This window comes from Neomonachus schauinslandi, chromosome 3 (assembly GCF_002201575.2).
Source record: "Neomonachus schauinslandi chromosome 3, ASM220157v2, whole genome shotgun sequence".
Lineage (NCBI taxonomy): Eukaryota > Metazoa > Chordata > Mammalia > Carnivora > Phocidae > Neomonachus > Neomonachus schauinslandi.
This window is the reverse complement of record NC_058405.1, coordinates 113,030,823-113,045,272: the sequence shown is the minus strand read 5'-3', so window position 1 is coordinate 113,045,272 and position 14,450 is coordinate 113,030,823. Positions and strand designations below refer to the sequence as shown.

Below are 14,450 nucleotides of genomic sequence, written 5' to 3'. Positions count from 1 at the left end.
GATATCATTTTCCTTATCTAAGTTTGCTCAGGAGAAAATTAACCAACTAATTTGGAGGAACGACATGTCAACTTCTAATCATTCAAACAAATCCAATTTTCTACTATAATCTTTAAACAGATAAATGTCTAGGTCAAGTTTAAAAATAAGCAGTCCAGTAACAAAAAAAGACTGAACATGACTGAGACCAAATTTCAAACTAAAATGATTTGAAACCACTTTAAAGATGTTTAACATAATTTTGCATAGTAAAATGCACCATTCAGGAAATAATTTAGAAATACTGATGTTTTCTAGAAAGGAAGGATATCAACAGTGTAAGTCAAGTCATATCTAGTTTTGTCTCTGGATACCATGCACTGCTTGTATATATCATAAGGATATTAATAATTATACCTACTTGTATACATGTGATAGAGAGAAGACTATCCGCAGAGGAAAACAAATCAAAATTAGATTTTAGATTGTCTAGATATTATACATTATTTACAATGTAATGTCATAAAAATATTACATTAATCTGGGCACTGTGTTTCTTAAAGTGAAAAATGCTCTCCAATCTCAATCAGAGGTAAGCTACCAAACAAAATTACAACTATTCATGGGGAGCTTCTTAAAAAAATCATTTTTCAGAAAGAAAGCGTTCAATGGTACTCTTGAAGAGCCAATGCCTACATCTGAGCAAAGCTAATATACAAAAAAGGGAAACTTTGTTTAAGAAGTGCACACTATGGCTATGAAGATCTGGTAGCAACTTATAACCACTTTGCCCATAGGGAACTCCCTATGCATTCTGCCTACACATTCACCATACCAGGCACACATATTCAAAATATAAGTCAGGTTTTAGAGGTATTAGGACATTGTTTAAAATGTGAACCACAATCATGGGGTTTAGGCTGGAAAAAAACTGTAGTAGGTTAAGGTAAAAAATACCTTTCTTCAGTGGGATTATGAAAATAAACTTCCAAGGGGCACCTGGGTGGCTCAGTTGGTTAAGCATCTGCCTTCAGCTCAGGTCATGATCCCAGGGTCCTGGAATCGAGCCCCACGTCTGGCTCCCTGCTCAGTGGGGACCCTGCTTCTCCCTCTCCCTCCCGCTCTGCCTACTTGTGCTCTGTCAAATGAATAAATAAAATCTTTAAAAAAAAAAAAAAACTTCCAAATTTACCCTGAGCACTTAGCACTTATTTAGTGGATAATGAAAATTAAGGAGAAAAAAAGAGCATGATATACTTTTAACAAAGTGACAGCTTACCTGATATGCCATTCTTGCTGGTGTTCAATAAAGCTACAGATGCTGCAGAAACTCTTTTATTGTTCACAGTCTGCCCTGATTTTCTTGAGGTACATTCTTCACTATCACTGTCCTGTAAATTTAGTAGCCTTGGCTGGAAACACTGTAGTCGACATGATCTGATATTGCTTAATATTTCAGAAAGGGACAGTCTATTTTCACAATGTTTACTGGAAGCATTGGTCCGAGTGAAATTAGAAGAGAAGTCTATAGTTTGGGAAGAGCTTGTAAAACCATTCAGCATTTCAGGGTCTATCTGTTTCAGGACTGGGTCATGTTCTGTGGATATTCGGTCCATTATAACCCTGAAAAAACAATATAAAACCAAGTATTATCTGGAAGAACTTAGTAACATTTTCTTTATATCGCCCCCTCTAGTTTATAAACAAAAACCAGGCCAAAACAAATTGTTTACCTTCCACCTCTGCCAATTCGCCTCCTTGCAAATCCTATACATCTTCTTGGGACTGTAAGCGTTGTAAGGCAATGCCTGTATCTCAACTTATCCAAATCTGCCAATTCTGAATTTTCAAATGAGTGGTTAGCTTGGTCCAAACGAGGCTGCAAAGAAAGAAATAAAATGAAAACTCATGGAGTAAATCTGAAATGAAGAGAAGTTACATCATGATAAAAATAAAGTACAGCATTAGCAGGGCAATTAAAATTTAGATATAAAACTGTAAAATTGGGGTTTAAATGACATTAACAAGATAAACTTTATAAAACTGAATCAAAAGTTCCTCACCAAAATAACTGAAATTGAATTTAATATTTTAGGGTATAATATATATTAGAAGAAATCCATCTTTAAAGAAAAATATGGCTTTTAACATCTATGTAGAAAAGTAGAGATAGTAAAGTTAGTAATGCATAGGCTTCCTATTGATATAAACCAGAAGGAAAATTGTTTTTGAACCAAAAATTGTACTTTAAGCATGTATGTATGGGTCAGGCTGACACTTTTTTTTTTTTTTAAGATTTTATTTATTTATTTGACAGAGAGAGAGACACAGCAAGAGAGGGAACACAAACAGGGGGAGTGGGAGAGGGAGAAGCAGACTTCCCGCGGAGCAGGGAGCCGGATGCGGGGCTCGATCCCAGGACCTGGAATCATGACCTGAGCCGAAGGCAGACAGACGCTTAACGACTGAGCCACCCAGGCGCCCCAGGCTGACACTTCTTTATTTCTCTGGGCCTTAACATTTCTCTACCTTTTTATAATAATTTTCTCTTTTTCTCATTAGCATAACTCGTAAATAAATAACTTTCTACCTCTTCTGTGCTAAACACACACACACAAACCCTGAAATGTTGGAAGTGTAGATGTTTACCATAATGCAGCAAGACAAATGGTCTCTGCAAGTTATATCTGAAAGCTATCCTCACAACTCTATAGCTATACCTTATCTGAAACCTGAGCATTTGGGAGTGAGGGTCACTCCTGATATAATGCTGCACCAAAACTTGACTTAATAGCACAAAGCAATTTCTAAGTGTGTCAGAAAGTTTGAGTATTATTATTATATAACATATCACCATGAAGAAAGTCTATGTTTGATCCTTACTTGGTATGTATGCACAAGATGGACTTCCCTAAATTTTAATAAGCAGCAACAATCAAAATTTTTGGGCACCTGGGTGGCTCAGTTGGTTAAGCGGCTAAATCTTGATTTTGGCTCAGATCATGATCTCAGGGTCATGGGATCGAGGCCCTCGCCGGGCTCCGTGCTGAGTGGGGAGTCTGCTTCAGGATTCTCTCTTCCTCTGCCCCTCCCCCACTGCCCGTGTGTGCACACCCTCTCTCTCAAATAAATAAATAAATCTTTAAAAAAAAATTTTCAATTAGAGATTCTGGGCTTACCTAACTCTAGCAGTGACAGTAATTTTCATAACTGCTAAACGAGGCTACAGTTAAAGCCCAAAGTACAACTAAATTTCTAAAATTTAGAATTTTAAATTATCAATTTCCAAGTAAAGGATTCTGATATTTTTTAATAACCTCTGAAAGGACTCAGTACCTTTGAGCATCTTTTACTGGTGTGTGCATAGGGGACAGTAACTAAAAAATGCCAGTGGACTTCCCATTTTTAGATTAAGACTAAGCTACCTTGACAAGAAATATCTATTAATTTCAGTTTACAAAAACACTACAAAAACCAAGTTCTTACAGCGTAATACTGGCATCCTGCTCGCCTCCTGAAAGCACAGGGACCATCAGGATCATTTTCTTCTTCAGGTTCTGATACTGGGGATGGTACCTAGAAAAAAGAGGCATGAGACATTCCATTTAGGAGTTACCAAAAGCCAAGAGATCAATCTTTGTAATGGTCTAAAATCAGAATCTGATCACAAACAGTACATCACTCCTATATTCCATACAGTAGGCAGTAAATTCCCCCAAAGAGTTAAAGACTAGCACAGATTTTCTACAGTTAAACATGATTATTTGGGATGGATTAGTTCTTGCAGGAGAGTCAACAAGGTATTGTCTAATTGCTTCTGAACATGTAAGTACCTAAGAATTAGTAGAGTTTTTATATATCCCACTTATATTTTGTAAATAATGTATGTGGCCATAAACACTTTTATTTTGACAGTTATGCTTCATCTACAGATGTATTTTTATGCAGTAACTTTCTTTCTCTGTAATGAAGCCAAAAACTAGAAGTAAAAAAGGCATATGAAGAGTGCTCCCCCAAAAGTCATTATAGGTCATACATTTTTCCCTTTTTCCCTATGCATTTTTAAAAAATCACTTTTTAAAAAAAGTTTTTATTTAAATTCCAGTTAGTTAATATACAGTGTAGTATTAGTTTCAGGCATACAGTTTAATAAAATCACTTTTTAAACTTAGCAGATCAGAAGCAGAAAATTAGAAGAGGAAAGAAGACTTGCAGACTGGCTGCAGAGAGAAGTGATAAGCCCACAACCTGACAGCAAAAGAAAAAATAAAGACTTTCAAAAAGCTGTTATTACATAATTAAAAAGTATTCTGCCTAGAACCATGTGATCTTAGATGAAACATCCCTATATAACGTGAGTGGACCCCTGGGACAACACTGATCCATTAGAGCAAACTTTATAAATGTCATAAAAAATGGATTAAATGATATACAAATATACTCTGATACAGCAGAGAAATAATATGGTTTAGATAAATTTCTACCCATAATGGTTAAAATTTAAAAAAAAAAGTTTTGGTACTTAAGTTTCAGTAGTCTCGTAATTTCACTTTGGAGTACATCTCTTTTTCTGACAACGCTGGCTCAACCATATTTACTTGCAAATTTTGAACCTCACAAATCCCTCTCTTCCTATTTTGAGAGGAAAAATGTGTTCTCCACATTATTTCCAAACTGTGGTAATTACCACTGAGCAGGGTCATCCAGGGGAGAAAGGCATTTGTTTGAGGTTCCAATATACCTCCACCAACCCTATGGGGGAGACATAGAAACAGTAAGCTGGGGCTGATTCTTCTTCTCGGGGAACCAAGCCCCAAACCTGAAATTTGAAAGGAAATCCCAAATGTGAATTTTATACTTTGGTTCCTTTGCAGATCATCTACCTCTTCTAAAATACACACAGGGAAGTGTTACAAAGTCTTAGAAATTCTTTGCATAAAGTATACCACCCCTCTGTCCTGACCACCATTCCCCAGGAGTGGATTCCAGGATTGTATGAGACATAGGAAGAGAGAGTTGATATTAGGAGAATCAGAAGCATGATCAAGAAAAGACAGGGTTTTTAATTCTGCTCTGCTGCAAATCAGTTGGGTAAGTCTGAAGTTAAAATGTTTGTTCTCTTAAGGGTCCCTATTCCTTCGTTCCTTGTTTACTGGACAAAGAAGAAACATATTATTTTAATGATCTTTTCAGCAAGAAAGTCCTGATTTTGTAAGAGCTACATCCTAAATAGCTGCCTCACTGAATGACGTCCAACTATATAGGTAAATACTTATTTTTTAGCAACAAGGGGATATCATTATAAAAATTAATGAGGGTTTTTAAAGACCTAGTAAAAGGACTCAGAGGAACCTAAAAGTTTCAAAATACAATTCGAAATTTTGAAATTTTCATGTGGGTTTATGGGCTGGGGACTATATGAATAAACACAAGAATTCAGAACAGAAACAAAGGTCCTTAATGCATGAGGAATGTATGATTAGCATGTGAGTGTGCCCTACCATTAAGGTGATGGACTGATTTCAGCAAGAAAGGAAAAGTTTCTACAGGTCATAATATCCCATGTGTCATTCCTAAAGGGCTGGGGGTGTAAAGCAAAACTTTGTAAGCTATTCTGAGTACTATCAACATAAGGCTATTATTGATATATAATAAACCATGTCATATTCTTACTTAAAATTCCTTAATAATGTACCAGTATATATAATATAGTAGAAGCCATTTGCCACCTGGCTACTACTCCAAGCATCATTCTGTTCAACCTCGCTTCCCCTTTGCATTTTATGTTCCAGCAATGCCAAACTGCTAGCAGTTCTCCCTCATATGCTGTTTCCTCTGCCTAGAGCCCCTCCCTACTCTTTATATATGGAAAACTCCTATTTGTTAGGACATTATTTCCTCATTCCTTCAAAATGGCCATGTCCTATGGCTCTTCAAAGCACTGAGTCTAACTGGATAATCCTTTGACAAAAACGTAATGAATTATTTCATTAAGTGCTTTTCAAGAGTGTATAAATTAAACATTTGTGCATTTGTTACAACCCAGATAAATACTAAAATATTATCTATAAATTAGTGATAGAAGAGTAAAAAAATAACATAATCTAGTCAAAGGGGACACATTTTACGCTTTTATGTAAACTCTAGATTTTAAACAGTTACAACCATAAACTGTTTTATAGACAGTCTTGCTTCTAGACATATCTGTAATGTTGGTTTAAAAAAGTTTTTTTCTTTTAAAGCAATGAAGCAAAAATGTTACAATATAATAATACATATTTGTTATATAGCATTCTCTTTAGGTTGCCTATACCATATAGAAAGGAAAAAAAAAAGGGTATTGCTAGACGAGTTACTAAACTATAAATATATCTTTTAAAATTGATCCTTTAATATACAAAGGTCTTATTTTAAAAATAGCACGTGTGAAAGTAAAATTAAGATTTTAAAATTGCAAACATTTTGCTATAACTGTTGCAATATAAACCAAAGAACTGTCTTCACAATTTACAACTTGAATCAGTTCTTCTAAATCTTTAAAATTAAATGGTTATCACCAAAGTAGCAAAATTTACATTAAAGTTATAAAATAAATGCTGGTGGAATATAGTAAAAAAAAAAAAAAGGAATTATTATCGGGTGAATACTTACAATTATGTATTAACTATCTTAAAATATTGATAATCCATTTCTAATAGTCTACTTTAAATACAGAGGGGAAGAATAATAATGTTCACTTTTATAAAAGGGAAAACTGAAAACCACCTAAATGCTCCACAGAGAATAAATTCTACCCAACTGATAGAAAATAATGGAAAGTAAATACCATTTCAGTGGCTACATAAATAATGTGGAAAATGTATATATGCTATATAACATTAGGTGAAGAGAGTAAGAATCAAAACTAAGAGGTCAATTATGTTTTAAAATACAGCAATATAAAAGACTAAAAGGAAATGTCTTCAAAATAGTTTTAAAATAAGCACCTGTGGAAATTCATCTTCATCTGAGCTGTGAAAGTCATATTGCTTAATATCACTCTTATTGATCACAGGCAATGTCTCAGGAGTGGGTTGCTGAGATGTTATCAAAGCCTCTGCTTTAGGCTTCTTTGGGTACTTCTTCTTTTGACGAACCACATCAGAAGCCTCTTCTTTCAAAGACAAATGATGAGGGTGCTGTTTACATGACGATTTTTCCCCCAAAAGGAAGAAATGAAAATCATTTTAGAAATCATGAAAAACTATACTGCTCTTTGAAAAACATACATTTTTACCCAGGAGGTGATTTTATTTACTGTTTTTAATATGCAAAAATTATGTGATCATAAATTGAAAGATGTTTCACTTTTTGTAAGTTATGATTAAAATCATAATGGTACTTAATTTGCTTTTTATATTGTTATTTATACTTTAAGATGTTAGTGATTTTTAATAATTGCTCTATTATTATGCAATCCAGCATTTAGAAGTACTTAAATTCAATTTTATTTAAATCCACTGTATTAATGATAACTTTATTTTTAAAATAACTTGAATTAGATTATAAATTCATTAGTGTTCCAATTTTTAAAAACTTCTACAGCTGGTAATTTTTTGAGAAAAGTAAGTTTATTAACTAGAAAAAAACTTTTACTTTTTTAGGATGCATAATTACTGCCTCAACTGAACAATAATCAAACTGTTCTCAAGTACTCAGAACTCTATGACAGCACTTGAGAGGCCACCTGGCAAGAGACTGACTGATGGGGTGGGTTTCCAGCCCCGCTTGCTCTCCACTCAGTTGAGAAGCTCTGTTTTAACATAACAGTATTCCTTTTAATAAGTAGGGATTTACTGCCTAAAAAGTTTGAAAATGATTGTTCTAAGCACCAAAGTACAAGCAATATGAAAGTGAAAATATATTTAGGAAGTTCTGTATTTTCCCATGTAGTCCACATTTTTGTTAAAACTACTGCAGTGTCAAAAATGGTACATACAATGAAAATGTTGCTTAAATGGCAAAGTATTTAGTGATATAGCTAGGTTTCATACAATGGATATAGCTATGACATCAAAAAGAAAACTCCTACCTCTTAGGAACTACCTATATTTTAAGGTGGGATGTGTGGCCAAGTAAATAAACTATGCATAATGGGGTAGAGCAACAATGGATGCAACCATATCTCTAAAACTAGTAAACAGGGTGAATGTTTATTCTTACAGATGATCAAAAATAAGAATATATAACAAAAGCTGATTCTACCAGTAATTTCAGGTTGAGACTTCATATTCTATGCCTACCAATCATATACTTGAAAAAAGCACTGGTTTATATGAAATGGCTTTTAAAAAATAACTTAGAAAATTACATTTATTGCACTGGTAAATTTTTGGCTATAGAGGCAAGTGGGATTTAAAAAGAATCAGGTAGGTGGGCTAGATGCCTGTGATGAATAAGAAAGAACTTTGGTGTTTAAATTGACATCAGTTGAATAAAAGGAGGAGTCTTCCTGCTCCAAATTCTTCTTTGACCTTTAAGGGCAAACCCATGAAAAATAAGAATTGTGTACATTTTTAAAAGATGAATTTCCCACAAACACCCTATGTTGCTTTTTAAATCTTGCTACAGAGTAAAGCTCTACTATCTAAATACTCAGTCAATACCTATTTCTTATTTAAAACTAAGCTCCTTAAAGTTTTATTAATTTTTATTTCTCAATTGAATAATTAATGTACCACATGAATACTGAATAAACACAATTCCTTTAAGTCTAAGAGACTAAAATAATCACGGAGTCTAGCTCTTTCTATTAGGAAGAAAATAGGATCTGGAACTTATAGGACTTCTTCAAATCACTCCAAGTAGAGAGCATTGATAAATGCTGGTTCTGGAAGTAATGATGAAAATAAGAATAACTTTCCATAGTCCCAATGAAGAAAGCTTTAATCTTAAGATTTTGATGCCTGCCACTACAATACAGGATGTGCTAAGGCTAGTGATAACAAGTAAACTTTAATTTACCCATATTCTTTAGGGAAGCAGATGGCATAGTGAAAAGCACATGGTTTTTGGTTGTTAGACCTAGACCTAAACCTTGATTCAGCCCCTTATCAGCTATATGATCTAGAAGTCATACAGGGGTAAAATCTATGTCAAAGGGCTGCTGTAAGGATTAATGAGTTAATATGTATGTAAAAATTCCTACCAAGTGCTTGGCAAATAGTAAAAACAACACATTAATTACGTTTTTCCTTAACCAAACTATACTAAGATAACTGATGAAACTAGTAATTGTCTGATCAATATTACCATATGTGTTTCTCCCCAGAGGATATTCACCTTAGTTTTACATTCTTGGACTTTGTGATGATTTCCATTATGAAGAGTTGCTGGAGTGGCATATAACTCTTTGTCTGATCTATTGATTTTCACTTCATTAAGGATTTCACCACCATAGTCTCCCAAATGATATCTTGGAAAAGTAATAAAATATAAGAAAATGTTTTATAGTTTAAAAAATAAAAACAATATTGCAATGAACTGGAATACAACTAATCAAACAGAATCAACAATTAATCAGATTATTCTTTAAAAATTTACAGGAATAAAGAAGTTCATATTTGGGATTTAGTAAAAACCAACCAACCAAAAAAAAAAAAAAAAACCCAAAATCTCTAAGGGACACAGAAGACAAATTTCTCATATATTTAATATTTTCAAACACTGGGAAATGATGTTTAGAATGCTTACCTTAGGAATCACATAAAATTCTGTTAGGCTTAGCATAGTTTATTTAATTATACAGGAAAATGACTATTACATTAGAGAACACATTTTTAAAAAAATATTTATTTATCCATTCTAGAGACAGAGTGCACGCAGAAGGGGGTGCACAGAGGGACAGGGAGAGAGAGAATCTCCAGCAGACTTCCCATTGAGCATGGAGTCCTCTGCTGAGGGGGGCTTGACCCCAGGACCCTGAGATTATGACCTGAGCTGAAATTAAGAGTTGGATGCTTAACTGCCTGAGCCACCCAGGTGCACCATAGAGAACACATTGTTGAAATGCACTGAAACAAAAAAATGCTTTCTACCTAGTCAGAAAATAAAATCATTTAAATATTCATTTCCCTCAAATTTTAACGGAAACTTAAATAAAAAGAACAGTCAAAATGATCCCCAGGTTCTTTTCTAAATAAAATCCAATGATTCTGGAAAAAAAAAAAAAAAATTAAGTGTATTAGAGGATCTATACATATTACACACAAAAATATTCCCCAAATTTGCAATCCAAACTGATAATCTAATTTTTTAAAAAAAATAGTAACATAAGAATTCTTCAAAAAATGTAGATTTTGTTTGAGAATCTATTTCAGTTGTTTTAAAGCTAGGCAAAAAAACAAAACAAAACATACCATTTGGTTATATTTTGCCCATCATTTGCCTAAAGCTGTGATTAGTACATAACAGTAGCAATGTTACCTTTTTTCCACAACTTCTAAGGTTAAGTGCAATAATTCTCGTTTTGTTTTCTCTCTTCTCTTAATCATTTCCAAAATTGTTATGGCTCTACTAAACTCTCGTCTCAATTTCAACATCTTTTCATAAGAGGCTTCATCATTCTTACGATTCTATTGAAAATAATTTTAGAATAAACAATTAATCTAATTATCCACATTTCCATTTTCATTCAACAAAATCTTTTGAGACCCAAGTATGTTCCATAAAAGCAAAATGTTAAAAATGTTAAATGTAGAAAATCATCTTAAACAGCAACTACATAAGAGAACCTATGTATTTAACTCTGAAAATAGAAGTGAAAGGAAATAGCTCTCAAATAAAAAAAAAAGTTGCCCATTATTGAAAAGATGGAATAACAGAAGGGATCATTCCAATGTAAACAAAATCTTGAAAGTCTGCCTGAAACAAAACCTAGTATACCAGAAAATGTAGTCCATTCAAATTGATGCAAGGTATTTTCCAGTGACAGAGAAAAACAGTTCTGTCAAATCAAGGTTACCTAAAAATAGCCAAAATGGGTCTCCATCCATCCATCCAGCTCTGTAATTGTGGGCTGGAAGGGTCAATACACCACAATGTAAACACATACAATGACAAGCAAAACTTCACTTCAGAAATTCAAGATGTAACACTGAAAGTGGGATATAAAGCATCTCAAGGAATGGAATTATTATGTTTCAAGGTAATTAGCACCTCATTGCAGGGTAGAAAACAAGTGAAAACTCTGAATTTCAGAGTATTGTTAAGAAGTTCCTACTTTGAAGCATAAGATTTAATTAGAACTCAGAGTGAAAGTCCTGCTTAGTAACTAGACAAGCTCAGTTGTAATTAGCAGCATCTATTTGCATATGAAAGTTACTGTTAATATATTTTGTTTAATCAAATAACCACAGAATATTTATCTTAGGCATGGAACTATTTGTTTAAAAACAGACCATTACCACCTCTCATTCTATGTATCCAGACAGACTGCACTTAAGCAATCTTTCCATCCTTGAGTTAATAACGCAATATGACATTATGACCCAGCAATTACACTACTAGGGTATTTACCCAAAGGATACAAAAATAGTGATTTGAAGGGGCATATATACCTCAGTGTTTATAAGCAGCACTATCCACGATAGCCAAAATATGGAAAAAGCCCAAATGTCCATAGAAGGATGAATGGATAAAGAAGATGATGTGTGTGTGTATGTACATATACTTTATAAAATGAAGTATTACTTGACCATAAAAAAGAATTAAATCTTGCCATTTGCAATGACATGGATGGAACTAGAGTGTATTATGCTAAGGGAAATAAGTCAGTGAGAGAAAGGCAAATACCCTATGGTTTCACTCATCTGTTGAAGAAACAAAACAGATGAACATAGGGGAAGGGAAGGGAAAATAAAATAATAACAGAGAGGGAGTCAAACCATAAGAGACTCTTAACTATACAGAACAAACTGAGGTTTGCTGGAGGGGAGGTGGGTGGGGGGATGAGGTAAATGGGTGATGGGCATTAAGGAGGATGCTTGTTGTGATGAGCACTGGGTGTTACATGTAAGTGATGAATCACTAAATTCTACTCGTGAAACTAGTAATACACTATATGTTAACTAACTAGAATTTAAATAAAACCTTAAAAGAAAAAAAAAACCCAATATATTAAAGAGATAACTACTAAGGACACAAGCTCTGCAGGAATAAAAGCTGTTGTCACCTCATCAAGCAAGGATCACAAATACTTGGTGTGCTTGCCGACAGCAAAACAGATATGGAATATACTCTGGAAGAAAGAATTTATAAATACCTGCTTTGACCATTTGAACAGTTTAAGAAATAAGGATTTATGAGCATATCCTAATTGATCTGACGTGAAAAATTACTTGTAAATATTAACCAAATCTTTTGTATCGTCCCTCTCTTTTATTGTCAAAATAAAGAATGCAATATCACATTAGAAGGAACCTGAAGCCAGGTTTCATACTGGAGGACTATAAAGGAGAAAATAAAACTTGAGAAAGATTCAAAGTTTTACTCTCTTTTATGTGTAGTTTCTTGTATTTGAAAATTAATCATCACCTATAAAACATAACCTAAACTAAGTCCTATTAAGGTACTGCATATTTACATTTTAAAATGCTATGTTATTAAGTCAGTCTTTTACCTTATCAAAAGGAAATTAATCTTCTCCCCCCTTCCAGTACTACGTGACAAAAGGCAAAATCTAAAGTATGGTTTTGAGCAAAAATTTTTGGCAAGCAGGCAGCAATAATACCTTCTAACTGAAAAAAAATTAACATTACCAAGAGCAAATATTAAAGTGTCCCCCTGTACAGAGTACTGCACAGGTCCCCTACCCTCAAAAGGCTTGAAGTCTAGTAAGAATGAGACACACAAAGATGAGTAATACTACAAGGCTACATGCCAGCTGAACAATATTTAAAAGTGCACCAGAACCTTTTAAGATTACCCCCCTCTTCACTAAGTGTTCCTTGTGGCCTGTATGCTTCTGCCCTGTCTTAACCAGTCGTTTCTTGCTCTCTTTAGGCCCAAATAAGTACCTTTTCTAACTTTTCCTTTCTCTAGTCCTGTCTTTTCTACTCTTTTTTTTACCTTTTATTTTGAAATAATTTCAGATTTACACAGTTACAAAAACAGTATAAATTCGTATATATCTTCATCTAGATTGCCCAAATGTTATTTTACGTTTACTTTATCTCTACGTATATATGTATATTATTTAATCTATACTACCATGGACTAAATGTTTGTGTCCCCTGAAAATTCATGTTGAAATTCCAAGCTTTCAATGTGATGTTATTTAGAGGAAGGGCCTTTGGGAGGTGATTAGGTCATGAGGGTGGAGTCGTCACAAATAGATTTGTACTCTTATGAAAGAGATCCCAGAGATCCCAGAGAGCTTTCTTGCCCCTTCCACCATGTGAGGACACCGCAAGGTGACTTATGAACCAAGAAGTAAGCCCTCACCAGACACTGAATCTGCTGGTACCTGTATATTAGATCTCCTAGCCTCTAGACCTGTGACAAAGAATTGTTGTTTAAACCACTCAGTCTCTGGTATTTTTGTTACAATAGCCTAAATGGACTAAGACATATACGTGAATGTATATAAAAACATACACAAATATGTAAAATTAGCAGTCGTATTTAAAAAAAAAGATGAGACTAGTTGAATATATACTGCCCCTTCATCCCTAAGCACTTTAATACGGGCTTTCTAGAAACAGTGGTACTCTCTTATATAACCAGTACTAGTATGGAAATCAGGAAATTAACATTGACTTTATTCATATTTCACTAATTGTCCCACTAATGTCCTTTATGGCAACAAATATAATTGTTAAATATATTTTTATATATTTATGTAATCATTGCCATAAAGGACATTAGTGGGACAATTCTTATTATTAAATTCACTCAGCCGATTTTTTCCTGGTCTAGGATCTGATTCAGGATTACAACTGTTTTAGTTATCATGTCTCTTTATTTTCCTATGATTTGGAATAGTTCCTTTGTCTTTCTACAGTGATCATGATCTTGACATTTTTTAAAAAGATTATTTATATGAGGGGGAGGAGTCTTAAGCAGACTCCACACTGAGCGCGGAGCCTGACGCAGGACTCCATCCCACGACCCTGAGATCACGACCTGAGCTGAAACCAAGAATCAGCTGCTTAACTGACTGTGCTATCCAGGCACCCCCCCCATGATCTTGACATTTTTAAAGAACAGAGGCCACTCATTTTTGTAGGATGTTCCTCAGTTTGGGTTTCTTTGATGTTTTTCCACAATTAAATTCAGGTTATATATTCTTAATAGGACTATCACAGAAATGATTTTGTATCCCTCTCTTGTATCAGGAATTAAATGATACTACCTTGTTTCTCATCAAATTTCCTCCCAATAGTTTATTATTATTATTACTAACATGGTGATTTTCAAACTTCTTCATTCCA

The 14,450-nt window shown here is 33.9% G+C and overlaps 1 protein-coding gene across 3 annotated transcripts in view; it reads right to left on the bottom strand.

Annotated features, from left to right (window-relative positions):
- Positions 1-14,450, bottom strand: part of EPC2 (enhancer of polycomb homolog 2) — a 123,745-nt gene that overhangs the window by 13,236 nt on the left and 96,059 nt on the right. For all 3 annotated transcript variants that reach the window (XM_021702801.1, XM_044913641.1, XM_021702802.1), the window contains 6 exons: positions 10,444-10,592; positions 9,301-9,433; positions 6,966-7,157; positions 3,466-3,555; positions 1,713-1,858; positions 1,259-1,602 (listed from right to left, as the gene is read on the bottom strand). In XM_021702801.1, coding sequence (XP_021558476.1) covers positions 1,259-1,602; positions 1,713-1,858; positions 3,466-3,555; positions 6,966-7,157; positions 9,301-9,433; positions 10,444-10,592 — 1,054 coding nt within the window. The remainder of the gene's footprint in view (positions 1-1,258; positions 1,603-1,712; positions 1,859-3,465; positions 3,556-6,965; positions 7,158-9,300; positions 9,434-10,443; positions 10,593-14,450) is intronic.